This window comes from Schistocerca nitens, chromosome 8 (assembly GCF_023898315.1).
Source record: "Schistocerca nitens isolate TAMUIC-IGC-003100 chromosome 8, iqSchNite1.1, whole genome shotgun sequence".
Classification (NCBI taxonomy): Eukaryota; Metazoa; Arthropoda; class Insecta; order Orthoptera; family Acrididae; genus Schistocerca; species Schistocerca nitens.
In genome coordinates, this window is record NC_064621.1 from 61,987,104 (window position 1) to 62,015,073 (window position 27,970).

The 27,970-nt window shown below is 40.4% G+C and overlaps 1 protein-coding gene across 2 annotated transcripts in view; it reads left to right on the plus strand.

Moving 5' to 3' along the window:
- Positions 1–27,970, plus strand: part of LOC126198441 (multidrug resistance protein homolog 49-like) — a 439,165-nt gene that overhangs the window by 335,464 nt on the left and 75,731 nt on the right. For both annotated transcript variants that reach the window (XM_049934764.1, XM_049934763.1), the window contains exons 16-17: positions 1,041–1,145; positions 11,057–11,218. In XM_049934764.1, the coding sequence (XP_049790721.1) occupies positions 1,041–1,145; positions 11,057–11,218 (267 nt within the window). The remainder of the gene's footprint in view (positions 1–1,040; positions 1,146–11,056; positions 11,219–27,970) is intronic.

Genomic DNA, 27,970 nt, shown 5'->3' on the forward strand with positions numbered 1-27,970 from the left:
GCAGCACAACCGAAAACCTTCTTTTATAAGGCTATCAGGAAGCTTGTACAATGATGGACCAAGTGCATTGAAACACAAGGAGACTATGTCAAAAAATGATGTTCTTGTAAGTTTCCTATTTGATTCCAATAAAATTTTGTAACTACTTTGCAGATAATAATTGACTTATCCTCGTATTTTGATACATTCCATTTTGCTGTAGAATAGTGTTTGTTATACATTACAAGAACAAATATTTGAGTACTTGTGTAGTTGTGTCCAGTACATGCATAAAGAAATGCATGGAAATGATAAGTGAGTTGTTGTGGCAGTCATTAAAACAAAGCCATTTTTTGTTGTAGTAAGATCTTTTAATGACATTTCAGTAATGACCTTCCTCCTCCAAAGGGCAAAATATGTTGTAGATTTTCACATATGTAGGGAGAAGTGACCTTCATAATAAAATAAGAGTAACTAGAGCTCGCACAGAAATATGAAAGCGTAACGGCCAGGAAATAATATGAAAATGGTTCTACGAACCCTCTGTCAAACACTTGGTGAGTAATCATGTAGGTGTAGGTGTGGGAGCTTCTTGAACGATGGAGAGGACTCGCCATTAATTTCTCCTTGTTTAAAGCAGCATTGCCAAATTTATCAGCATCAAAATCTAAGGAAAACTAGTTTATGTTTATAAGTAATTAGAAATGTTCATCCAAAGTGTATTCATTTATTTCACACCATATTTACAGTTGACTATATTGACAAATGTATTAGAAATGTTGTGTTACCACCATCTTTATTTCATATTTTCTCACAGTCATTTTGGATAGTTTTCTCTGATTCATTGTGATCCTTCATTAACTTCAAGAAATTAATTGACCTGCTAGCATGAAAATTTGTTTTATGAACACTAGTGAATTTGAAAACTATGTTACTAAGCTTTCACTTTCATTATTTTTAATTCTAAATCCTTTCATTTTAAAATGAACTTTGAGACAGTGTTCCATTCATAATAACAAAACAAAAATTTACTTACTTTATTTTGAATACCTGTGTTGCAGGTTTTGTCAATCCAAGATGCAGATGAAGTTCGTCGAGATACTAGTACATTCTCCATCTTGTTCCTTGTCATCGGTATTTTGTCTGGTGTGGGAACTTTCTTACAGGTTAGTTCTATTCCAAATTTCCACAACAGACTGTCATTTCATGTTTTTTGCTGCGTTGTTATTGATGCTTGTATGAGAGGGCTTGAAAATGTTAGTTACAAATTAGTAAGTTTTATTGGATGTTGCATTACACTTCGAACTGACACAGATACATGACACTATTTTTCAACGTAGTCACCTAGTCTCTGTAAAAAACAGTCAGAATCTTCTATCAAACTAATACTTCCTGCCTTTACACATCTCAAATACTTCCAATTTCCATTCATCCCCTCTCTTCAGTGTCTATGTTTCAGTTGTACAGGACACCACATTCCAGACAGAACACTTAGCCAGTCTTTCCCTGAGCTGCTTTTCTAGCTTTCCATGTAATATATATATATATATGTTTATAATAGAGGGAAACATTCCCCGTAGGAAAAATATATCTAAAAACAGAGATGATGTGACTTGTGTCTGTATATGTGTGGATGGATATGTGCGTGTGTGCGAGTGTATACCTGTCCTTTTTTCCCCCTAAGGTAAGTCTTTCCGCTCCCGGGATTGGAATGACTCCTTACCCTCTCCCTTAAAACCCACATCCTTTCGTCTTTCCCTCTCCTTCCCTCTTTCCTGATGAGGCAACAGTTTGTTGCGAAAGCTTGAATTTTGTGTGTATGTTTGTGTTTGTTTGTGTGTCTGTCGACCTGCCAGCACTTTCATTTGGTAAGTCACATCATATTTGTTTATATATATATATATATATATATTTTTTTCCAAAGATGATGAGACTTACCAAACAAAAGCGCTGGCAGGTCGATAGACACACAAACATACACACAAAATTCAAGCTTTCGCAACAAACAGTTGCTTCATCAGGAAAGAGGGAAGGAGAGGGAAAGACGAAAGGATGTGGGTTTTAAAGGAGAGGGTAAGAAGGAGTCATTCCAATCCCGGGAGCGGAAAGACTTACCTTATGGGGCAAAAAGGACAGGTATACACTCGCACACACGCACATATCCATCCGCACATACACAGACACAAGCAGATATTTGTAAAGGCAAAGAGTTTGGGCAGAGATGTCAGTTGAGGCGGAAGTAAAGATGCAAAGATGTTGTTGAAAGACAGGTGAGGTATGAGTGGCGGCAACTTGAAATTAGCGGAGGTTGAGGCCTGGCGGATAACGAGAAGAGAGGATATACTGAAGGGCAAGTTCCCATCTCCGGAGTTCTGACAGGTCGGTGTTAGTGGGAAGTATCCAGATAACCCGGATGGTGTAACACTGTGCCAAGATGTGCTGGCCGTGCACCAAGGCATGTTTAGCCACAGGGTGATCCTCATTACCAACAAACACTGTCTGCCTGTGTCCATTCATGCGAATGGACAGTTTGTTGCTGGTCATTCCCACATAGAAAGCTTCACAGTGTAGGCAGGTCAGTTGGTAAATCACATGGGTGCTTTCACACATGGCTCTGCGTTTGATCGTGTACTCCTTCCGGGTTACAGGACTGGAGTAGGTGGTGGTGGGAGGGTGCATAGGACAGGTTTTACACCGGGGGCGGTTACAGGGGTAGGAGCCAGAGGGTAGGGAAGGGGGTTTGGGGATTTCATAGGGATGAACTAAGAGGTTACGAAGGTTAGGTGGACGGCGGAAAGACACTCTTGGTGGAGTGGGGAGGATTTCATGAAGGATGGATCTCATTTCAGGGCAGGATTTGAGGAAGTCGTATCCCTTCTGTCATTTGTAAAACTGCAGAAGCGATTGCTTTCTCCTGAAAATTATTCATAAACGTATTAGATACTTGCAAAAAAGAGGGTTTCACATAGAAACACCATCAGTATGTTCAAACTATTGACAATTAACCTTTTTCCTGCAGTTTTGCCTGTGTAGGCATTCGATGCTTATGTTGCACACATCTCCTCCCCCACTTGCTGTGTTCGTCCCTTCCTTCCCCCATCTACTTGGGAAGGAGATGTGGATTTTTTTTTTATTCCTATCTGTAATTGTTCAAATATGTGTGAAATCTTATGGGACTTAACTGCTAAGGTCATCAGTCCCGAAGCTTACACACTGCTTAACCTCAATTATCCTAAGGACAAACACACACCCATGCCCAAGGGAAGACTCAAATCTCTGCCGGGACCAGCCGGACAGTCCATGACGGCAGCACCTTAGACCGCTCTAATCTGTAATTATTAATGAAATAATGTGAACAGTATTTGCTGTGACGTATTGAGAAAATGTCATTCCTACATAACTGAGACCACAGTGCAGTAATTACAAATTATTCAAAAAGAAAATTTTGCAAATTGAACACCACATCTGTAGATACATCATCCACATTAAGGAAAGTAGTACACAAAATGCACAATTGATTGTACATAATTTTTCATTACTCCTCCAGGCACTAGGATGTATAAATTCTGGGGTGAGCCCACATTAGAGCAAGTGACATAGAGATATCCAGGGAAGAAACACGGAGATAGCAAATCCACTCTTCAGTATGTAGTAGACTGCCCCTGTGCCTTATTTATCACAATGAAAAATGCAAATCATGTGGGAAAAGTGCAGCGACATGTACACTGTTTCACCTCTTTTCCTTTCAAAATGGCAGTCTGAATCACATTGGCGATCGTCCTCATGACACTCAGCTGTGTTCCATTGCAAAGTTTCAGTGCATTGAGGTTGGTGATATCAGCAAACAATGCAAGAGACAAAACAAGTGTTCTAAATGTAGTGGGCACCATCCAGTTCAGTCTTTTAATGCTCCTTATATTAATGTGTGAACTTGCCAACTGCAATGGCAAGCATTAGGGATAGTAAACCACTCATCCCTTGATTCTTGTAGTTAAAAGGGATATGGCTGAAGCCTAACTCCCTGACTGAATTCTCCATATATAAAATAATTTGAGGAGATTGGGCTAATGGGAAGGGTGCCATAATATACTAGCATTTAATGGTACTGTGTGCATTATGATCATTATTCCAGCTTGTGTCAGCATATAGAAATATGCCAGGTGACTCATTTACAGTCAGTGTTGCATTAATTGTACTTGTGTTACCACTAAAAGATAAATTGATATGCCACGTTGCAGACAGGCACAATTAAGACACTTACATAAATATTTCAGCCACAGTCTTCATCAGTAAAATACTCCATTCACACACAAACACACAAGCAAGCACACCTCACGCACACATGACTGCGAACTCTAGCATCTCATGCCGGCTTGGAGTTTGGCGGCCGTGTGTGCGTAAGGTAAGTGTGTGTGTGTGTGTGTGTGTGTGTGTGTGTGTGTGTGTGTGAAGGTTGTGACTGAAAGCTCTGTGTGAGTGCCTGACTGCAACTTGACTTGCTTTCTTTACAGTAAGTAGCAATCTGTCTTTTCCTACATTGTTGATGTTCCTATTTGGAATTTCCATTGTTAGATAAATTGATACATTGATATAAATTTTCAAGATCAGAAATTATCAATATCCTGTTACAAAAACAAGCTTATGGCCATATACACTAACAGTTTTACAAGAAGATATTACATTTTGAAAGTTTGTATTAAATAACAGCTTTTCTCAATTAAAAAGGGCTTCAATTTATTCTTTAAAGCAGGCACATGAAACCCATGGTGACCCATGGGCCTAATTCACGTACCTACTTAAGCTTGCGGGCTGGACACAAACTTTCTTGGTGAACCATGCAGTGAAGAATTAAATTGACTTTCTCAGTATTTAATTCAGAGGATTTTTTTGTAACATGCTAATAAAACCTTTTTGTGAACTGACCATTGCAGGTGCTCTATCAGGACAAACTCAAGCAAGTTGACACCGCTGCAGATTGAACGTTTAGACGATTTTTTGCACTTCTTCAAAAATATCTTCGGTAGTAGTGGTTCCTTTTAATGGCTGTAATGATAATAATTTTTCCATTATATTATGCTCCACATGTACACCAAGGACAAAAATTGCTAACTGAGCTATGTCTGACAAATCATTGTTCTCATCCAAAGTGATTGTAAATACTTTGAATCTGGCAGCGTACCACACCAACTTAGTTTAATATCATCAGTCATCATATAGATTCATTAAACAACTGTGCATCTTGATAAAGTTATTTGTCCAGAGTCTTTCTCTTTATTGGGACATAGTACATCTACAGTGTCAAAGAGGCACTCTTTTTGTGAATTTGCCTCCAGCAAAAGGCATTAACATTTTTGTAATTTTTCTGCTTATTGTGAAACTAGCTTAGCTGACTTGTCACACTGTGTCTTCAGTTTGACAGACATTAGCTGTTGCTCGTCCAAATTGAAAATTAAAATTGTAACTTCATCTTTCTGCAGTTGCCCAGAAAGCTGTTGTTGAGCAGTGTGTTTTTTTTAGAAAAGTATCTTTTCATATTATTCCTTCACAGCACACAGTGATTCACTACATGAAAAGCAAAGAGCTGTATCTTTGTACATGATAAAGAAATAATCCTCTGTTGATTTCTCCTTAAATTGATGACATTCAGAATCTAGTTTTCTCATCTTAGTGTGGGACATTTTGTGAAAGAATTATGGAAACACTTGCACAAAATTAACAAGCATCTAGCACATAATTTTATACGTGTAGCGACAACAGATAATTATGGTAATTTGCTCATCAAGTTATGGAACCTGCTGCTATTGTTCAAAACAGCATTTTTCACAAGTAGTCAGTAATTTTTGTACCATTGTTGTCTTCTAACATTTCTGATATATCAATGTGTAGCACAGAGGTAAGGCAGTAAGCAGTAAATAACGTGCGTGTTGTCAGAAGTGACTGAGAGGCAAAAATACTTCTCCCCACATCCCTTCAAGCCAGTGAACTGTTTTCCCTGCTCCCTGCATGCACATGAGCACATGTTCCATAATTTTGCACTCAGGCTGTAAAGGTGTTTCTGTTTGTTGTTAAAATCCAGTGGCAGTGAAATGGCACTGCACATACTCTGAGTAAGCAAAACTTTCACTGGTCTGCATCATGAGCTGCAAACCTGAGGCAAGCAGAGTATCAGTGGAAATATCCAAACATGCATTCTGGGTGCAGGCCAATGTGAGTGCCGCACTTTCTCTCCCACTAATTTCTTCCATGAGCCAAATTGAAATTGACTGCAAGCTAGATCTGCCCCGTGGGCTGCCCATTGCCCATCAATGATTTACCGTATTTACATTACCAATCTCAAAATTATTTGGCACTCTGTTGTAAAAAATTGTCCTTGTGTGTGGACTGCAGTCCCTAGATTGTTTATCACTTGTAATAGTGTGAATGTTTCCCCTTCCATGTCTATTGTAGGCCTAGTTGTGTATGTTATTCCGGATTTATCTAAAAACAAAGATGATGTGACTTACCAAACGAAAGCGCTGGCACGTCGATAGACACACAAACAAACACAAACATACACACATTGAACCCTGCCTGGAACAGTTCCGTCCTCAGTCACAGCGGGACCCACCTCCTCTTCCTCAAAATCACCCTCTCCAAACCTTCCAGGAATTTCTGACTTCCAGCCTTGCCTCTCAATCCTTCTTAAAAAACCTTAATCTTACTCCCAACATCACCACTGCTGAAGCCCAGGCTATCCGTGATATGAAGGCTGACCGGTCCATCGTCATTCTTCCGGCGGACAAGGGTTCCACGACCGTGGTACTTGATCGTTGGGAGTATGTGGCTGAGGGACTGCGTCAGCTTTCAGACAACACCACATACAAAGTTTGCCAAGGTAATCCCATTCCTAATGTCCAGGCGGAGATTCAAGGAATCCTCAGAACCTTAGGCCCCCTACAAAACCTTTCACCTGACTCCATCAACCTCCTGACCCCACCGACAACCCGCACCCCTACCTTCTACCTTCTTCCCAAAATTCACAAACCCAATCATCTCGGCCGCCCCATTGTAGCTGGTTACCAAGCCCCCACAGAACGTATCTCTGCCTACGTAGATCAACACCTTCAACCCATTACATGCAGTCTCATCAAAGACACCAACCACTTTCTCGAACGCCTGGAATCCTTACCCAATCCTTTACCCCCGGAAACCATCCTTGTAACCATTGATGCCACTTCCTTATACACAAATATCCCACACGTCCAGGGCCTCGCTGCGATGGAGCACTTCCTTTCACGCCGATCACCTACCACCCTACCTAAAACCTCTTTCCTCATTTCCTTAGCCAGCTTCATCCTGACCCACAACTTCTTCACTTTTGAAGACTGGACATACCAACAATTAAAGGGAACAGCCATGGGTACCAGGATGGCCCCCTCGTACGCCAACCTATTCATGGGTCGCTTAGAGGAAGCCTTCTTGGTTACCCAGGCCTGCCAACCCAAAGTTTGGTACAGATTTATTGATGACATCTTCATGATCTGGACTCACAGTGAAGAAGAACTCCAGAATTTCCTCTCCAACCTCAACTCCTTTGGTTCCATCAGATTCACCTGGTCCTACTCCAAATCCCATGCCACTTTCCTTGATGTTGACCTCCACCTGTCCAATGGCCAGCTTCACATGTCCGTCCACATCAAACCCACCAACAAGCAACAGTACCTCCATTATGACAGCTGCCACCCATTCCACATCAAACTGTCCCTTCCCTACAGCCTAGGTCTTCGTGGCAAATGAATCTGCTCCAGTCCGGAATCCCTGAACCATTACACCAACAACCTGACAACAGCTTTCGCATCCCGCAACTACCCTCCCGACCTGGTACAGAAGCAAATAACCAGAGCCACTTCCTCATCCTCTCAAACCCAGAACCTCCCACAGAAGAACCACAAAAGTGCCCCACTTGTGACAGGATACTTGCCGGGACTGGATCAGATTCTGAATGTGGCTCTCCAGCAGGGATACGACTTCCTCAAATCCTGCCCTGAAATGAGATCCATCCTTCATGAAATCCTCCCCACCCCAGCAAGAGTGTCTTTCCGCCGTCCACCTAACCTTCGTAACCTCCTAGTTCATCCCTATGAAATCCCCAAACCACCTTCCCTACCCTCTGGCTCCTACCCTTGTAACCGCCCCCTGTGTAAAACCTGTCCCATGCACCCTGCCACCACCACCTACTCCAGTCCTGTAACCCGGAAGGTGTACACGATCAAAGGCAGTGCCACGTGTGAAAGCACCCACGTGATCTACCAACTGACCTGCCTACACTGTGATGCATTCTATGTGGGAATGACCAGCAACAAACTGTCCATTCGCATGAATGGACACAGGCAGACAGTGTTTGTAGGTAATGAGGATCACCCTGTGGCTAAGCATGCCTTGGTGCATGGCCAGCACATCTTGGCACAGTGTTACACCGTCCGGGTTATCTGGATACTTCCCACTAACACCAACCTATCCGAACTCCGGAGATGGGAACTTGCTCTTCAATATATCCTCTCTTCCCGTTATCCACCAGGCCTCAATCTCCGCTAATTTCAAGTTGCCGCCACTCATACCTTACCTGTCATTCAACAACATCTTTGCCTCTGCACTTCCTCCTCGACTGACATCTCTGCCCAACCTCTTTGCCTCTGTATATGTCTGCTTGTGTCTGTATATGTGTGGATGGATATGTGTGTGTGTGCGAGTGTATACCCGTCCTTTTTTCCCCCTAAGGTAAGTCTTTCCGCTCCCGGGATTGGAATGACTCCTTACCCTTCCCCTTAAAACCCAAATCCTTTCGTCTTTCCCTTTCCTGATGAGGCAACCGTTGGTTGCGAAAGCCAGAATTTTGTGTGTATGTTTGTGTTTGTGTTTGTTTGTGTGTCTATCGACGTGCCAGCGCTTTCGTTTGGTAAGTCACATCATCTTTGTTTTTAGATATATTTTTCCCCACGTGGAAGTTTCCCTCTATTATATTTATTCTGGATTTAGTTTCACAAATCAGATTGCCAGCAGTGTGTACATAGAGTAGATGCTAGTACTTTATATTTTCTCAAAATTCCTCTACAAGGTTGTCTCTTGTTTACCGTAGCTACCACTCTTATTGTATTTTTTGTATTCTAAAAAGCCTGCGTGTATAGACTGCTGGAGCTCAACCACAGATCTTGATGCCATATTGAAGATGTGGATTTATCAATCCGAAATCTATTTTCCTTAATGTATAATGATCCAAGTCTTTCCATGACAGGTGTTCATGCACAGAAGTACCCAAAAATTAGTGTTTATTTTTATAACTAAGTGTTAGTAGAAGTATAGATGGAGTAACATTTATATTTAGGTTATAGGGAAGCAGGAATCAGTCACATCAATTAGTGTATGGCAGGAAAGCGTCTTACAGACCCAGACATGCTTCATAGTTTGTGGCAACCCAAGTTTCCACATTGCAGCATGAGGGTGTGAGGCAACAGACTGAAACCATGTGGCCATTGTTTCAGTTATAGATGACCAAAACCACATATTATTGAACGACCTTTTGCACATGATGGTACATTCATCTTATCCACGAAATTCAGTTGTTGCCATACCTGACTGCCCTCTGGAGCACTATTAAGCTGACAACATTTTCAGCTAACATTTAATTGCTACATATATTTTTGAGTTATAGCAGAGAGGTGGTGAAATTTCATAATGTTTTGATGAGTGTCGCACCCTTAACCTTTTTGTGAAACATGACAGTTATCAGAACATTGTGAAAATGCATTGTCACCACCTTGCTGGTTGCCTTGGAGGTCAGAGAAATCTGTTGCATGTATTGACTGCTGCTGTATGCTTTTTCTCCTGATTTGTGAGCACTGTTGTGCTTACTCTTATTAAAACGTAAGCATGGAATATACCTCTAGTCACGCAAGACTATCATTGCTTAGTTTATGTCAACCATATTTTCCAACAGAACTACAGTTTTATGTAGTCCTACCCCCTAGAGTGAGGCTTATTTTGCTCACTATTATAAAAACAACCCAGTGTATCTTTTCATCAGCTGCCCAATCTCTGCAACAAACTGCTCACTCACTAATTAAATGTAGGAAAGCCACTTACAGTAGTACTCATTTCTAGTCAGCTCCTTTTTCTTCATCCAATATTCTCTCAAAAGCAGTTTTACTTGTTGGTATTTCAGAGTATGTAGTTGATGCCCTTCATCAAATGCCTTGATAGGAATAGATAAGCCTATATTATTACATTTTCTGTTGTGTATTGGTAGAAGTCCTTGACTGTGTCTGGATTGTCAGTAATGCAGTAACCAATCACTAATCATCAAAATATCCACAGGTGTACTGCCAGTCTACAGTGTCCAATGGGCACAATATTTCGGCAATCATACATGTCGCCATCATCAGGTGAACTGACGGACTGAGCTCCTGTGAACATGCTGGTACGGAGATCCGTACGCTATGGCTGCTCAGGGGGAACTGTGTTCGGTCGCGGCAGCAGCCGATTTAAATACCCTGCGCCCATGGCGCACTCCCTCCACCATCTGCACCCTGCGCGCCACGCCACGGTCGCGCGGTGGAACAGATTGCGAAGGCGTCTGAGATGACGTCGGTGTGATGGCTCTGTCCGCCGTGGTCGTCACAACTATACGTTTGCTCGATTTACTCTTGATCAAGGAGCTCAGTCCGTCAGTTCACCTTATGATGGCGACATGTATGATCGCCAAAATATTGTGCCCGTTGGACATTGTAGACCGGCAGTACACCCGTGGATACTTTGATTATCAAATACGCCAGGAGAAACTCAAGAATCAAATCACTAATTAGTTGCTCTCATTATTACATTGCCTGGTCATACTATTGTGTCATTGTGTGTTGTTCAACTCCATCATCTAACCTTTTAGAGACATCACCTCAAATTTTGTATAATAAAAGACATTACTTCGAAGTTTGTTTCTTCAGTTATTTGCAGAGCAACTCATATAATTATTAAAGAAACCAACTAAACTCAATAAATGTGAAGTCATTGAAGCTTTTTAGTTCAATATGCTGTGTTTTCCTGGCAGATGCACATGTTTGGGGTTGCTGGTGTGCGTTTAACAAAAAGGCTACGCGTGATGGTGTTTGATTCCATCCTTTGCCAGGAAGCAGCATGGTTTGATGATGAAAGAAATGCTGTTGGAGTTCTCTGTGCAAGGCTCTCTGGTGATGCATCCAGTGTTCAGGGGGTAAGTAACTCCTCTCTTCAATAAAACGTAGAAATGGTTGCTCCAGTTTTATATGTTTTAGAGCTAAGAAAGTGGAAATTATAACAAAGTAGACCAAACCACATGGAAACTTGATTAAAAGCATTGATGGCTGTACCCTCATCACTGAGAGTTAAAAAGAATATTGAAGAATGGAGAGATAAGGGGTGCACTGTGTTAAAGCTGTGCATTGACATTGCAAACCCAATAGGCACTGTATGGGAGCACATGGATGTAGTTTAATTCTGGACACCACTGCTGACTTCTGATCAAAACTTAGTGAATACCTTTTCTGCCCCCACATGCAAAAAGCTACAAAGATTTATCTGTGGTACCTCACAATGTGATTGTCTGCTATGAGTGATGGGCACTATTCAGATAAATTTGTCTACATAATTATTCAAATAAACAGATCATAAAAAATCTTTTTTTCATGAATAAGTTATTGGTAGACAATGAGATTTTTCCTATCTGTGAATACAAATAATTCTTTGTTTGTTATTTAAATTAAATAATGAAAAACATAGGCTACCACCACAATATCTTTGTTTACTTGTTGAACAGAATTCTATCACATATAACAAAACGTGGTTGCAGCGGCTCTGTGCAGTTTTCATTTACAATAAACAATTTATTCATGTGCTATACAGAGTTCGCCTCAGCAGCTTGGAGGGTAGGTTCCAGAATATGAAGGGAAAGGTCTTGTGTTCAGTTTCCTGTTGCTCATGGGATTTTTCCTGCTGCTTATTGATTCTTTCATCTCCAACAATGAGAAAAACGAATATTCTTGGTGGAGCATGTATTTCATACTAAAGAAAATATTTAAAAATATTATGCAACTGATATGTAAGCATTCAACCAGTTTCACATTTACATCAGTACTCTCCTTTTTCTATCAATAGGTTCGTTTTATGTAGTTTACATCTCAGTAGAATTGACCCTGAAATTACTGTTATGATTTACCAATACCATAGTTGTCCGCCACCGGTAGCTGAGTGGTCAGCGCGACAGAATGTCAATCCTAAGGGCCCAGGTATGATTCCCGGCTGGGTCAGAGATTTTCTCCGCTCAGAGACTGGGTGTCGTGTTGTCCTAATCATCAGCATTTCATCTCCATCAACGCACAAGTTGCCGAAGTGGCGTCAAATCGAAAGACTTGCACCAGGGGAACGGTCTACCCGACGTTTTAATACCATAGTTCATAGTACTTGATATAAAATGTTCCACAAGAAAGTTAGTGCACAAATAAAGCAGAGAATTAGGTGACAACATTCCCATTATGGACCACAGTAACTTATAATGCATATGAAATACGTACAGTCAGAGACAGAATTCATGAGACCCCTCGCCTTATCATTATGCTCAACTATGCAGCTTTACTGTCTCTCACACAGCATAACATGCGAGGAGATGAAGTGCTACCAACATATTGTCTACAGGTATGAAGTCGAAAAACTAGCCAAGCATTTTCAGACTGTTTTAGATAATGTGGGAGACTATATTGCTGTAGGTTGACATATCTCATGTTTATGTGTTGTGTTCTATAAACTAATGGGAAAAAAGCTATTTTGTATGCACTATACTAATACAACTGATTTATCTTGATGATTTCATGAAAAAAGTCCTTTTACATAAAGCCAAGTACTGCAAACTGCCATGAATTAGCAGCATAATACACAAATCTAATTCTATGATTTTTTTTGTTATCGTTGTGGAAGTATGTGACATTAATATTTATTGTGACATCAAAAAATACAATGGGGTTATTGACAAGAGAAATAAGCATTTAAGATCTTATTAAAATTTGATTTTATCATTACAGACCTTATATAACCTCATATAATTAACACCATAGGAAATCAAAAACATATAAATTCTAATATTTCAATTTTTGCTTTGATTTCTGGTTTTTATAATTCAAGGGAACCATTACATTTTCCAGAGTACATCACAAAAACATTCAAAGCATACAATTCAGAGCACCACATATGTCACGTGCACTGTGGGAAGTCACATATGCCACAATCACATTTTTGTAGTGTGAATATAATTAGAAAAAACAATCTCATTAACATTGCTAAATACCTCATGATCTGGCAATAATTTCATGACAAAGCAAGCTTTACAAAGCAGGTCCTTGAAAGATGGAATTTGGAGTTGATTACGAATCTAGGCATGTATTTTAGTAATAGCATCACTTGTACTTGTAATTTTTGTTTGCTGTGCAATGAGAATACGACACTTCTGTAATGGGCAAATGTAATTCTTCACCCATCAGTAAAAATATAGTCATAGGGTTGACAGAACGGCATACAATTTGGCAAAATTAATTAATACATCAATATTCCAATATCATCAACAACCAGACCATTGTATAAAGAGGGATGAGTCAGTAACGCACAGGAATAGTGCTATTTTTATTTAAGGTCTCAAAATTTTCTCCAAGAACTGATGATAAGTATATTTTTTGAGCGTTCCACATTTTGTGGCTGTTGCATAAACATTATGATGCCATTCTGTTAATTGGTTTACATTTTGTTGGACTTGAGGACTACATTTGCCACTGACTTCTTGAAGATGTACAAAAACTGTTGGTAACAGTTTTCTGGAAAACTGGTCAGTACATGAGTGTGGAAGCTGACAAGTACAAACCAACTGTCATTATGGATGGCCCAAGTGACTAGCTAGGAATCAACTCAAGATAAATATAAAATGGTCAATTCATGGGTGTCGATTGTTTTGCAGAGGCTGGAAGCAAGGGACATGTGATTACTACATGATCACTGCAGCAGTGGGCAATGGCAGCAGCAGCCTCATTGGAGACAGGAAGTTTGGAATACAAATTCTTAAACATGAACCATGGACCTTGCCGTTGGTGGGGAGGCTTGCGTGCCTCAGCGATACAGATGGCCGTACCGTAGGTGCAACCACAACGGAGGGGTATCTGTTGAGAGGCCAGACAAACATGTGGTTCCTGAAGAAGGGCAGCAGCCTTTTCAGTAGTTGCAGGGGCAACAGTCTGGATGATTGACTGATCTGGCCTTGTAACATTAACCAAAACGGCCTTGCTGTGCTGGTACTGCGAACGGCTGAAAGCAAGGGGAAACTACAGGCGTAATTTTTCCCGAGGACATGCAGCTTTACTGTATGATTAAATGATGATGGCGTCCTCTTGGGTAAAATATTCCGGAGGTAAAATAGTCCCCCATTCGAATCTCCGGGCGGGGACTACTCAAGAGGACGTCGTTATCAGGAGAAAGAAAACTGGCGTTCTACGGATCGGAGCGTGGAATGTCAGATCCCTAAATCGGGCAGGTAGATTAGAAAATCTAAAAAGGGAAATGGATAGGTTAAAGTTAGATATAGTGGGAATTAGTGAAGTTCGGTGGCAGGAGGAACAAGACTTTTGGTCAGGTGATTACAGGGTTATAAATACAAAATCAAATAGGGGTAATGCAGGAGTAGGTTTAATAATGAATAAAAAAATAGGAGTGCGGGTTAGCTACTACAAACAGCATAGTGAATGCATTATTGTGGCCAAGATAGACACAAAGCCCATGCCTACTACAGTAGTACAATTTTATATGCCAACTAGCTCTGCAGATGATGAAGAAATTGATGAAATCTATTACGAGATAAAAGAAATTATTCAGGTAGTGAAGGGAGACGAAAATTTAATAGTCATGGGTGACTGGAATTCGTCAGTAGGAAAAGGGAGAGAAGGAAACATAGTAGGTGAATATGGATTGGGGGGAAGAAATGAAAGAGGAAGCCGCCTTGTAGAATTTTGCACAGAGCATAACTTAATCATAGCTAACACTTGGTTCAAGAATCATAAAAGAAGGTTGTATACCTGGAAGAATCCTGGAGATACTAAAAGGTATCAGATAGATTATGTAATAGTAAGACAGAGATATAGGAACCAGGTTTTAAATTGTAAGACATTTCCAGGGGCAGATGGGGATTCTGACCACGATCTATTGGTTATGAACTGCAGATTGAAACTGAAGAAACTGCAAAAGGTGAGAATTTAAGGAGATGGGACCTGGATAAACTGAAAGAACCAGAAGTTGTAGAGAGTTTCAGGGAGAGCATAAGGGAACAATTGACAGGAATGGGGGAAAGAAATACAGTAGAAGAAGAATGGGTAGCTCTGAGGGATGAAGTAGTGAAGGCAGCAGACGATCAAGTAGGTAAAAAGACGATGGCTAATAGAAATCCTTGGGTAACAGAAGAAATATTGAATTTAATTGATGAAAGGAGAAAATATAAAAATGCAGTAAATGAAGCAGGCAAAAAGGAATACAAACGTCTCAAAAATGAGATCGACAGGAAGTGCAAAATGGCTAAGCAGGGATGGCTAGAGGACAAATGTAAGGATGTAGAGGCTTGTCTCACTAGGGGCAAGATAGATACTGCCTACAGGAAAATTAAAGAGACCTTTGGAGAGAAGAGAACCACTTGTATGAATATCAAGAGCTCACATGGCAACCCAGTTCTAAGCAAAGAAGGGAAGGCAGAAAGATGGAAGGAGTATATAGAGGGTTTATACAAGGGCGATGTACTTGAGGACAATGTTATGGAAATGGAAGAGGATGTAGATGAAGATGAAATGGGAGATATGATACTGCGTGAAGAGTTTGACAGAGCACTGAAAGACCTGAGTCGAAACAAGGCCCCGGAAGTAGACAAAATTCCATTAGAACTACTGATGGCCTTGGGAGAGCCAGTCATGACAAAACTCTACCATCTGGTGAGCAAGATGTATGAGACAAGCGAAATACCCTCAGACTTCAAGAAGAATATAATAATTCCAATTCCAAAGAAAGCAGGTGTTGACAGATGTGAAAATTACCGAACTATCAGTTTAATAAGTCACAGTTTCAAAATACTAACGTGAATTCTTTACAGACGAATGGAAAAACTGGTAGAAGCGGACCTCAGGGAAGATCAGTTTGGATTCCGTAGAAATGTTGGAACAACGTGAGGCAATACTAACCTTACGACTTATCTTAGAAGCTAGATTAAGAAAAGGCAAACCTACGTTTCTAGCATTTGTAGACTTAGAGAAAGCTTTTGACAATGTTAACTGGAATACTCTCTTTCAAATTCTGAAGGTGGCAGGGGTAAAATACAGGGAGCAGAAGGCTATTTACAATTTGTACAGAAACCAGATGGCAGTTATAAGAGTCGAGGGGCATGAAAGGGAAGCAGTGGTTGGGAAAGGAGTGAGACAGGGTTGTAGCCTCTCCCCGATGTTATTCAATCTGTATATTGAGCAAGCAGTAAAGGAAACAAAAGAAAAATTCGGAGTAGGTATTAAAATTCATGGAGAAGAAGTAAAAACTTTGAGGTTTGCCGATGGCATTGTAATTCTGTCAGAGACAGCAGTGGACTTGGAAGAGCAGTTGAACGGAATGGACAGTGTCTTGAAAGGAGGATATAAGATGAACATCAACAAAAGCAAAACGAGGATAATGGAATGTAGTCAAATTAAATCTCGTGATGCTGAGGGAATTAGATTAGGAAATGAGACACTTAAAGTAGTAAAGGAGTTTTGCTATTTAGGGAGTAAAATAACTGATGATGGTCGAAGTAGAGAGGATATAAAATGTAGACTGGCAATGGCAAGGAAATCGTTTCTGAAGAAGAGAGATTTGTTAACATCGAGTATAGATTTAAGTGTCAGGAAGTCGTTTCTGAAAGTATTTGTATGGAGTGTAGCCATGTATGGAAGTGAAACATGGACGATAACTAGTTTGGACAAGAAGAGAATAGAAGCTTTCGAAATGTGGTGCTACAGAAGAATGCTGAAGATAAGGTGGGTAGATCACGTAACTAATGAGGAGGTACTGAATAGGATTGGGGAGAAGAGAAGTTTGTGGCACAACTTGACTAGAAGAAGGGATCGGTTGGTAGGACATGTCCTGAGGCATCAAGGGATCACAAATTTAGCATTGGAGGGCAGCGTGGAGGGTAAAAATCGTAGAGGGAGACCAAGAGATGAATACACTAAGGAGATTCAGAAGGATGTAGGTTGCAGTAGGTACTGGGAGATGAAGAAGCTTGCACATGATAGAGTAGCATGGAGAGCTGCATCAAACCAGTCTCAGGACTGAAGACCACAACAACAACAAACACCTGATGCAATTCCTTTCAGGGGAAACAAAGAATTCAGCAGCATCAGGCCATCAACTACATCAGCATTGAAGTCAAGTGTCCATTTGACGAATTATTGGGAACAGCAAGGCTCTTACAACTTCAATTCTCCACTATAATTCTAGAATTCGATCCTGATTTAATTATGAATATGTATCAGATAGAATGTATCACATCTATAGGAAAAGGACATTTTCATTTTGAGTTGTGAAAGTCAGCTAATTGAAACAAAGAAATCGACCATCAGTTTTTGTGCATGGTTTTGTGACTTTACATAAAAATGAATATGTTTCTGTACGTTCACTCGTAGGAGAGACAAAGCTATTCCTCCATATATGATGGCTTTGTTTTTGATGAAATCAGAATACTGCCTTGTTCCGTAAAAGTAATTCCACCAAAGTGTATGCAGTTTTGTCAACCCTACAATGTATATTTTTACTGACACATGAAGGATTGCATTTTCCAATCACTCACATTCTACATCTACATCAATACTCCGCAAGCCACCTGGCGGTGTGTGGCGGAGGGCACTTTATGTGCCACTGTCATTACCTCCCTTTTCTGTTCCAGTCGCGTATGGTTCGCGGGAAGAACGACTGTCTGAAAGCCTCCGTACGCGTTCTAATCTCTCAAATTTTACATTCATGATCTCCTCAGGAGGTATAAGTAGGGGGAAGCAATATATTCGATACCTCATCCAGAAACGCACCCTCTCGAAACCTGGCGAGCAAGCTACACCGCGATGCAGAGCGCCTCTCTTGCAGAGTCTGCCACTTGAGTTTGCTAAACATCTCCGTAACGCTATCACAGTTACCAAATAACCCTGTGATGAAACGCGCCACTCTTCTTTGGATCTTCTCTATCTCCTCCGTCAACCCGATCTGGTACGGATCCCACACTGATGAGCAATAGTCAAGTATAGGTCGAACGAGTGTTTTGTAAGCCACCTCCTTTGTTGATGGACTACATTTTCTAAGGACTCTCCCAATGAATCTCAACCTGGCACCCGCCTTACCAACAATTAATTTTATATGATCATTCCACTTCAAATCGTTTCGCATGCATACTCCCAGATATTTTACAGAAGTAACTGCTACCAGTGTTTGTTCCGCTATCATATAATCATACAATAAAGGATCTTTCTTTCTATGTATTCGCAATACATTACATTTGTCTATGTTAAGGGTTAGTTGCCACTCCCTGCACCAAGCGCCTATCTGCTGCAGATCTTCCTGCATTTCGCTACAATTTTCTAATGCTGCAACTTCTCTGTATACTACAGCATCATCCGCGAAAAGCCGCATGGAACTTCTGACACTATCTACTAGGTGATTTATATATATTGTGAAAAGCAATTGTCCCATAACACTCCCCTGTGGCACACCAGAGGTTACTTTAATGTCTGTAGACGTGTCTTCATTGAGAACAACATGCTGTGTTCTGTTTGCTAAAAACACTTCAATCCAGCCACACAGCTGGTCTGATATTCTGTAGGCTCTTACTTTGTCTATCAGGCAACAGTGCGGAACTGTATTGAATGCCTTCCAGAAGTCAAGGAAAATAGCATCTACCTGGGAGCCTGTATCTAATATTTTCTGGGTCTCATGAACAAATAAAGAGAGTTGGGTCCCACACGATCGCTGTTTCCGGAATCCATGTTGATTTCTACAGAGTAGATTCTGTGTTTCCTAAAACGACAAGATACGCGAGCAAAAAACATGTTCTAAAATTCTACAACAGATCGACGTCAGAGATATAGGTCTACAGTTTTGCGCATCTGCTCCACGACCCTTCGTGAAGACTGGGACTACCTGTGCTCTTTTCCAGTCATTTGGAACCTTCCGTTCCTCTAGCGACTTGTGGTACATGGCTGTTAGAAGGGGGGCAAGTTTTTTTGCGTACTCTGTGTAGAATCGAATTGGTATCCCGTCAGGTCCAGTGGACTTTCCTCTGTTGAGTGATTCCAGTTGCTTTTCTATTCCTTGGACACTTATTTCGATGTCAGCCATTTTTTCGTTTGTGCGAGGATTTAGATAAGGAACTGCAGTGCGGTCTTCCTCTGTGAAACTGCTTTGGAAAAAAGTGTTTAGTATTTCAGCTTTACGCGTGTCATCCTCTGTTTCAATGCCATCAACATCCCGGAGTGTCTGGATATGCTGTTTCGAGCCACTTACTGATTTAACGTAAGACCAGAACTTCCTAGGATTTTCTGTCAAGTCGGTACATAGAATTTTACTTTCGAATTCACTGAATGCATCATGCATAGCCCTCCTTACGCTAACTTTGACATCATTTAGCTTCTGTTTGTCTGAGAGGTTTTGGCTGCGTTTACACTTGGAGTGAAGCTCTCTTTGCTTTCACAGTAGTTTCCTAACTTTGTTGTTGAACCACGGTGGGTTTTTCCTGTCCCTCACAGTTTTACTCAGCACATACATGTCGAAAACACATTTTACGATTGCCTTGAACTTTTTCCATAAAAACTCAACATTGTCAGTGTCGGAACAGAAATTTTCGTTTTGATCTGTTAGGTAGTCTGAAATCTGCCTTCTATTACTCTTGCTAAACAGATAAACCTTCCTCCCTTTTTTTATATTCCTATTAACTTCCATATTCAGGGATGCTGCAACAGCCTTGTGATCACTGATTCTCTGTTCTGCACTTACAGAGTCGAAAAGTTCGGGTCTGTTTGTTATCAGTAGGTCCAAGATGTTATCTCCACGAGTCGGTTCTCTGTTTAATTGCTTGAGGTAATTTTCGGATAGTGCACTCAGTATAAAGTCACTCGATGCTCTGTCCCTACCACCCGTCCTAAACATTTGAGTGTCCCAGTCTATATCTGGTAAATTGAAATCTCCACCTAAGACTATAACATGCTGAGAAAATTTATGTGAAATGTATTCCAAATTTTCTCTCAGTTGTTCTGCCACTAAAGCTGCTGAGTCGGGAGGTCGGTAAAAGGAGCCAACTATTAACCTAGCTCGGTTGTTGAGTGTAACCTCCACCCATAATAATTCACAGGAACTATCCACTTCTACTTCACTACAGGATAAACTATTACTAACAGCGACAAACACGCCACCAACAGTTGCATGCAATCTATCCTTTCTAAACACCGTCTGTGCCTTTGTAAAAATTTTGGCAGAATTTATCTCTGGCTTCAGCCAGCTTTCTGTACCGATAACGATTTCAGCTTCGGTGCTTTCTATCAGCGCTTGAAGTCCCGGTACTTTACCAATGCAACTTCGACAGTTTACAATTACAATACCGATTGCTGCTTGGTCCCCACCTGTCGTCACTTTCCCCCGCACCCTTTGAGGCTGCTGCCCTTTCTGTACTTGCCCGAGGCCATCTAACCTAAAAAACCGCCCAGTCCACACCACACAACCCCTGCTACCCGTGTAGCCGCTTGCTGCGTGTAGTGGACTCCTGACCTATCCAGTGGAACCCGAAACCCCACCACCCTATGGTGCAAGTCGAGGAATCTGCAGCCCACACGGTCGCAGAACCGTCTCAGCCTCTGATTCAGACCCTCCACTCGGCTCTGTACCAAAGGTCCACAGTCAGTCCTGTCGACGATGCTGCAGATGGTGAGCTCTGCTTTCATCCCGCTAGCGAGACTGGCAGTCTTCACCAAATCAGATAGCCTCTGGAAGCCAGAGAGGATTTCCTCTGATCCATAGCAACACACATCATTGGTGCCAACATGAGCGACCACCTGCAGATGGGTGCACCCTGTACCCTTCATGGCATCCGGAAGGACCCTTTCCACATCTGGAATGACTCCCCCCGGTATGCACACGGAGTGCACATTGGTTTTCTTCCCCTCTCTTGCTGCCATATCCCTAAGGGACCCCATTACGCACCTGACGTTGGAGCTCCCAACTACCAGTAAGCCCACCCTCTGCGACCGCCTGGATCTTGCAGACTGAGGGGCAATCTCTGGAACAGGACAAGCAGCCATGTCTGGCCGAAGATCAGTATCAGCCTGAGACAGAGCCTGAAACCGGTTCGTTAGACAAACTGGAGAGGCCTTCCGTTCAGCCCTCCGGAATGTCTTTCGCCCCCTGCCACACCTCGAGACGACCTCCCACTCTACCACAGGTGAGTGATCAGCCTCAATGTGGGCAGTAGCCAGGGCAGCCACAGTCGTAGTCCAATCGGGGGATGCGTGGGACGAGCTGGCTGTCCCCGACAAACCCCCATCCGGACCCCCACAGTGATGCCCATTGGCAACAGCCTCAAGCTGTGTGACCGAAGCCAACACTGTCTGAAGCTGGGAGCGAAGCAAACAGCAAACAGAAATCGCAAGTAGGTGTGATGATCTGTAATCAATTGCAGGCTACAGCTTTCAAGAAATTGCTTTTTAATGTTTGGTTTGTTGCAAAATTATTGCCAGATCATGAGGTATTTAGTAATGTGAGTGAGGTTGCTTTTTGTAATGGTATTCACACTAAAAATGAGACTGTGGCATACATGTTGCTAGTGTCATACCATGTTTATCCAAGTATAAGAAGACCCTGACTGTAAGACAATCCCCCTTTTTTTCAAGAGATCTTATGACAAAAATTTATGTTTAACATATCCTAACTAATCAAAAGTATACGCTGTTTTGTGGCCATAAAGTATCTGCCTAAAAAGTTAACATTATACGTATTCTAAGTTTATGCCATTCATTGATTGTCTACATATTGATAATAGAGAAACAAATAAAGTAAATGAAAAGAAATGGTTTACATTATTTTGTGGATTGTTTTCTTTTCTAAATTTTTCATATACTAACCTTGTTGTCCGTGGTATGACTGTTTTTAACCATCAGCTCATCATCATCATCGTGATCCTAATAGCATAGCTGTGAAATTTATATCTTCATTGTCACAAATATTTAACTATTTATTCTGAATGTGTTGAAATTTCTGACACTGCTTTCACCATAGAACCTTGTACACAGCTGCTTTTTCCAAATACATATTGGACTTCATTTCTGTGCTGATGTGAGGATGTTACAATGTTACTTGCTTCCAAATTTATCATCTGCCTGCCACTCTCTTGTTGGCAGTGTAGAACTAGCAGCTGACACACCTCCTTTTCTTCCCATCGTACATCATGGTGAGCATCGACAACATTGCAGCATGAAACAAGTAAGTACACTACTGGCCCCTATCTAGACATATACCATCTCGTGCAGAAATGAATACTATTGTTGAGTATTGGTCATTTTTAATGTCAGTTCAATTCCGACTACAAACGGATTCAGATAAACTGCAGTTTAAATATGGTAGATGTTCCTAAAAAGCCAAATCATGCAGTATACATTCCCATGTTTGGCAACATGATGTAATTTGCTGCACGTTCACTACCCTCCTCCCTGCACTCGTCTAGTTCTCAGTCAAGCTGGTATCACTGTTCCCCCTCCAACTCTTCTGTAGTGCTGTGAAGACAGACTGAAATATCTTCTTTGGTGCAAGTCATATGTAACAATAGCACCAAACATATAAATAAAAGATCGCAGTCATGATTCATTCCAGTTTTTGGACTTTCACTCATCCTGTGATCTACTGATGTCTGTTGGTACTATCTCTACAATGTGTCTTGCAGCTGTACTCTGTTCTCGTGATAACAATTAGTCAACAATTAGTCAGTTCAATACAATTATTTCATTCGTTAAACATTTATTCTGGATTAATTTTCCTTCCTGTTTCATGTTAATGTCACTATTGTGTCCCAAAGCAGATTAAAAGCTGGTAGCATTTTTACCCAGTATTCTGATAGATGAACAGTGACTGAATTTCTCATTTACAACCCATTCAATAAATCAGTACAGTTTCTCATAATAAAATAAAGTATTGGTCTGGGTTCAGAATCAAGTTATGTTTTCTGGAAGGCAACATCTCTGCTGATTGAATGTTATCTTTACTTAAAAGCAGCATTATTGTTTGCATACGGTATCTGTAGATGTATGTGAACTTTTATTGCAAACCTTTTTAAATACAAAACATTTGTTTTAGAGCTATTTTCCCCCTTTTCCACAAAATTGTCGAATTTTAAGTAGAGTGATAGATTGTTGTGGTGGCTATTTCGTAGTTTCTCACTTATCCCTTGCACTGGCGACCTCAGCAGCAACAGTTTAATCTGTACATATGAGATGACTGTGTTTTTTGAGTGATAAGTTGGGAAAAAACCTTCTCTTATAATCGCGTAAATACAATATGTGCCTTCACGTGATGTTAATGGCATATGTGCTTTCACGCATTGCTTGTCACGGTCTTAATTTTTATGCTGTCAGTATTTTCATGGTGTATCACACTGGGAAGTGTATTTGTTCTCTTGAAGTAAAAAAGCAAAAAATCAAAGCAAAAATTGAAATACTAAAATTTATGTGTTTTAATTTTCTGTTACTGTTAATTGGATAAGGTTATATAAGATTTGTGATGATAAAATCTGTGTTTAATAAGACTAGAAATGGTTATTTCTTTTGTCAGTAATCCCATTCTATTTCTCAGTGTCACAGAAAATGTCACTGTCACATATTGCTGTGGAAAGAGAGAGCCATACAGTTAGATCTAAATATGGAGCACAAAAATTCGAAAGTGTGCTCTTAATCACTATGCTTCTGACTCATCTGGTTTAACATCATGTGCACAAACTGATGAAGTAGTATGAAAACTTTGTCATTTCTCATAAACTATTGAGTGTTGGCATGTAAGAAAAAAAAGGTGTCCCTTTATTTTCCTCCTTCTTTCAACAAGTGAAGTTTCAACTGTGTTAGCTACACTTTCTGATGAAATTGCAGGGTGCTAGTTGGGCGTTATGTGGAGACTGGAAGTGGTGCATGGTTCCATTTCATTAGTACGAATTTGGAACATATGTGACAGTAATCTGACTGGTACAGTGATGGTGGTGGTATAGGTGAGACTGGTGAGCCTTATCTAAACTGTTTCATTAATACCAAGGTGAAGAATACAAATTTTTCTGATAATGGTGCAGTGATGTCACATAGTGCGATTGCATGCTGCATCACACTAGGACTGTGATGACAATAGGATCACGTGGTAGATACTCTCCATTGGGATCTTCAGTTACCAAACTTCTAAAACTACTCAAAGGGATCTTCAGTGATATGTAGTTGGCATTTGTTAGTGTAGAGGCGATTTGAAAACAGGATTTAGAATTTGATTTGGAAATATTTATTTAATCAATCTCATTTCATCTGAATTCATAGTCTTACCAGTGTTCAACTTTTTCAAGGTATTCCGTGGTGAGATGTCTGGTCTCAATGCCTATTTGTCCTGGTCTTTCTCTGTTTATGTGATCCTCAACTTTTTATGTAAGCAGTTGTATCAGGAGACTAGTTGATGTGTGCAGGATCTATCAAGCGTTACTAAACCATTCCAGTGGTCTCCAAGGTGAAACGAAATTACAGTTAGCATTGTCCACTGAGTGTCTGGAAGTTCCATAATGTTTATGTGTTTTAACAATTACTCTTTGATAATTCTCAGATGGATGTTGTGATAGCTTACAGGCATTGTAAGTCTGAATCAATCAGGAAATAAACTGCAATCAAAATATGCCAACTGCCAGGTGCTGCGTAGAAATTTCATCCCACACATACCTAGGACAATCTCTTCTTGTTACTTTGTTTTTTCTCTGTTGTGCACAGTGTGAAAATTGAAAAGCTCGTTCATTCAGGCACGTTTCACTTTTATTGACAAACCATCACCAGTAGTTATATTGTCATTGTTATGAACGGATTATACCTTTCATCCTTGTGGTTTTTATTGAATGATTTAGTATCTACATCTATGTCTACATCTACATACCCACTTCGCGAGCCACTATATGATGTACCCCTGCTAGTCATTTCTTCTCCTGTTCCACTTGCAAATGGAGTGAGGGTAAAAGATTAATTATGTGCTTCTGTACGAGCCCTAATCTCTCTAATTTTATGTTTATAGTCTGTTGGCAGCAGTAGAATCATGTTACAGTCAGTCTCAGATGCTTGTTCTTTAAATTTTCTCAATAGTGCTCCTTGAAAAGAACATTATCTTCCCTCCAGTGATTCCCATTTAAGTCCCCAAGCATCTCCATGATACTTCCATGTTGTACGAACCTACCAGTAACAAATCTAGCAGCCTGAATGGCATATATAAGACATCACTGTCAGCACTTTTTGTTCCTTTTTTCACATTTTGTTCACAGGTGCTTCTCTCTTCTTGTAAACAGAAGTTGATATCGAGCATGCACTGCAATCATTCTCTTATTTAATCTTCTTACCAGCTTTTGAGCCCTACTTTTTCAACATTGAAATTTATATTTCCTTGCACAATTTGCTTTTCTGATTTGAAATTATACACTATTCGCAGTTTACGAAATTTATTTCTGGGTTTTCACATATTTTTGTCTGTATTATATTGTCTTTTCATTTCTGTCATTGTGTGCCAGTGAGAGCATTCATAAGGAAAACTGTTTTCAGGTATATAACATTGAAGAAATATTATTTACTAGTAATGTTAATAGGGTCTGGGTAATGTTAAAGAAGTGAATTCCTTCCAGTGAATGAGTTTTTTAATTTGGAGTTGTTTATGGCAGAAAAACAAAAGTAGCTACAACAGCTACTGAAGATGAGAGCTGCCTAAATAATTTTCCATTCTTTATTCATGATGTTAAAGTCCCAGTCTGTGCATCTGAATATTATTTGTTGCTAAATTTTAGACACAAATCATGGTTACAGAAATGTGAATAAAGCTCATTGGTCTTTACTGGATATTTCTGCTCCTAGTCAATGTGGTATCAGCCAGCGCTGCCGCATTTTTGTTGTGAACTTCCCAAGTGCTAGCCAGCCCAAGCAACACGTCATCTGAGCAAATGTATTCTGTCTGTAACTAGTCTAACGAAGATTTGGTAACATTATAGAATATGTTTGGCAACTACGTGACCATCGATTTATTTCCTGGAGTGGTACAGAATTATCCTGATAAATTAACTCAATATTTTTGTGTCACTTAAGTGAAATATTCTGAATGATTCTAAATTAAGGGATGATACAGAGGTAGCAGATTTATGTTTTTGAACCAGGAAGCTCAATCCAACAGAAACTGTAGCTTAGTTCACCATATATGTTGCAAATTCTGCATCTTAGCCATAACTGGGATAACGAGGGAGTGATGTCTGCTACAGTTGTATGCTACCTTACTTATAATGCATTTTCTCTTCAAGGGGAAGACTGTGTTAGTTTTCAGTTCGAATCTTAGTGGAGGCAAGATTTTTACCTCTTCAGTGAGAGACACTGGCAGACAGATGACAGATGAACTGTGGACCTAATGTAGCCACGGATTATTTGGAGCTGAGCGTGCTTATTATTTTGCTAATTTGTGACAATTTGGGATACTTGGCTTTTTCTGCTTCACACCTGTAGACAATGTGATGGTAGCACTTCGTCTCCTTGCATGTTATGCTGCATAAGACACACTAAAGCTTTGCCGTTAATCGTAGCAACAAGATGAAGGGCTCTTATGAATTCTGTCAGAAACTGTATATTATATCCAATAGTACATGTTTCACATAAGTTAACATGTCAGTTATCAATTACAGACTGCCCCCAGACACATTTTACATTAGTACATCATAAAACAAATCAATTGTTTCCATGCCCCATAGCTTTTATTTATTTATTTTTTTATTCATTTGATTCGTTTCGAGATATTCAGTCTCAGTATCAATTGTTCAGACAACTTATGGGAATGCAGCTGGCTGACATCTTTGAAAAACACCAGTATTGGTTGTATTCTGCAGAAACACTGTATGAAGTGTGTTTGGACCACAATGTCAGACAAGAGCCCTTTTAGGATCTGCAAAAGATGATCTTGGTTTGTGTAAGGTGGTGTCTACTATATCCCCCGTAGTTGTGGCATGTTGTACAGTGGTCAGACCAGTAGGACTGTGGAGCACCGGTGCAAAGAGTGCATGCATCACACATGTTTTCAACAACTGAACAGATCTGCTATTACAAAATATTATAGAATATAACAACATAGAGATTCTGTCATACATTTCCAAGTGTGTGTGTGTGTGTGTGTGTGTGTGTGTGTGTGTGTGTAAAATTATTTTGTATGCTTGGATAAACTCGGTAAATCATTATATCAGATAGCCAAAAATTAGACAAATTGATACAGCTGAGTGCGCTTTTCTCTATTTTAGACTTGTTCATGCTCTATAAAGTCTTACTTTTGGTATTAACAACAGCTGTGTTCTGGTACTTCTGCAGATACAGAGGCTGGACAAAAATATGGGAACACAAAAACACAGCACATTACACATACAGTGTAGGGAAACTGTTGGCATTCAGAACAGCTTGTAGCCATCTTGGAATGGATAAATATGGGTCCTATATGGGTTTCAAGGGAATCTTACACAATTATTCCTCCAAAATAGAGGCAAGTTTTAGGTAATGGTAATGTAGGTGGATAGCATTCACACATCCTTTTCTCCAAAATAGACAACAAAAGCTCAATAGTACTGAGTTCTACTGACTGTGATGGCCTGAGGAGATGTGACACTTCATCCTTGTGCTCTTAAAAT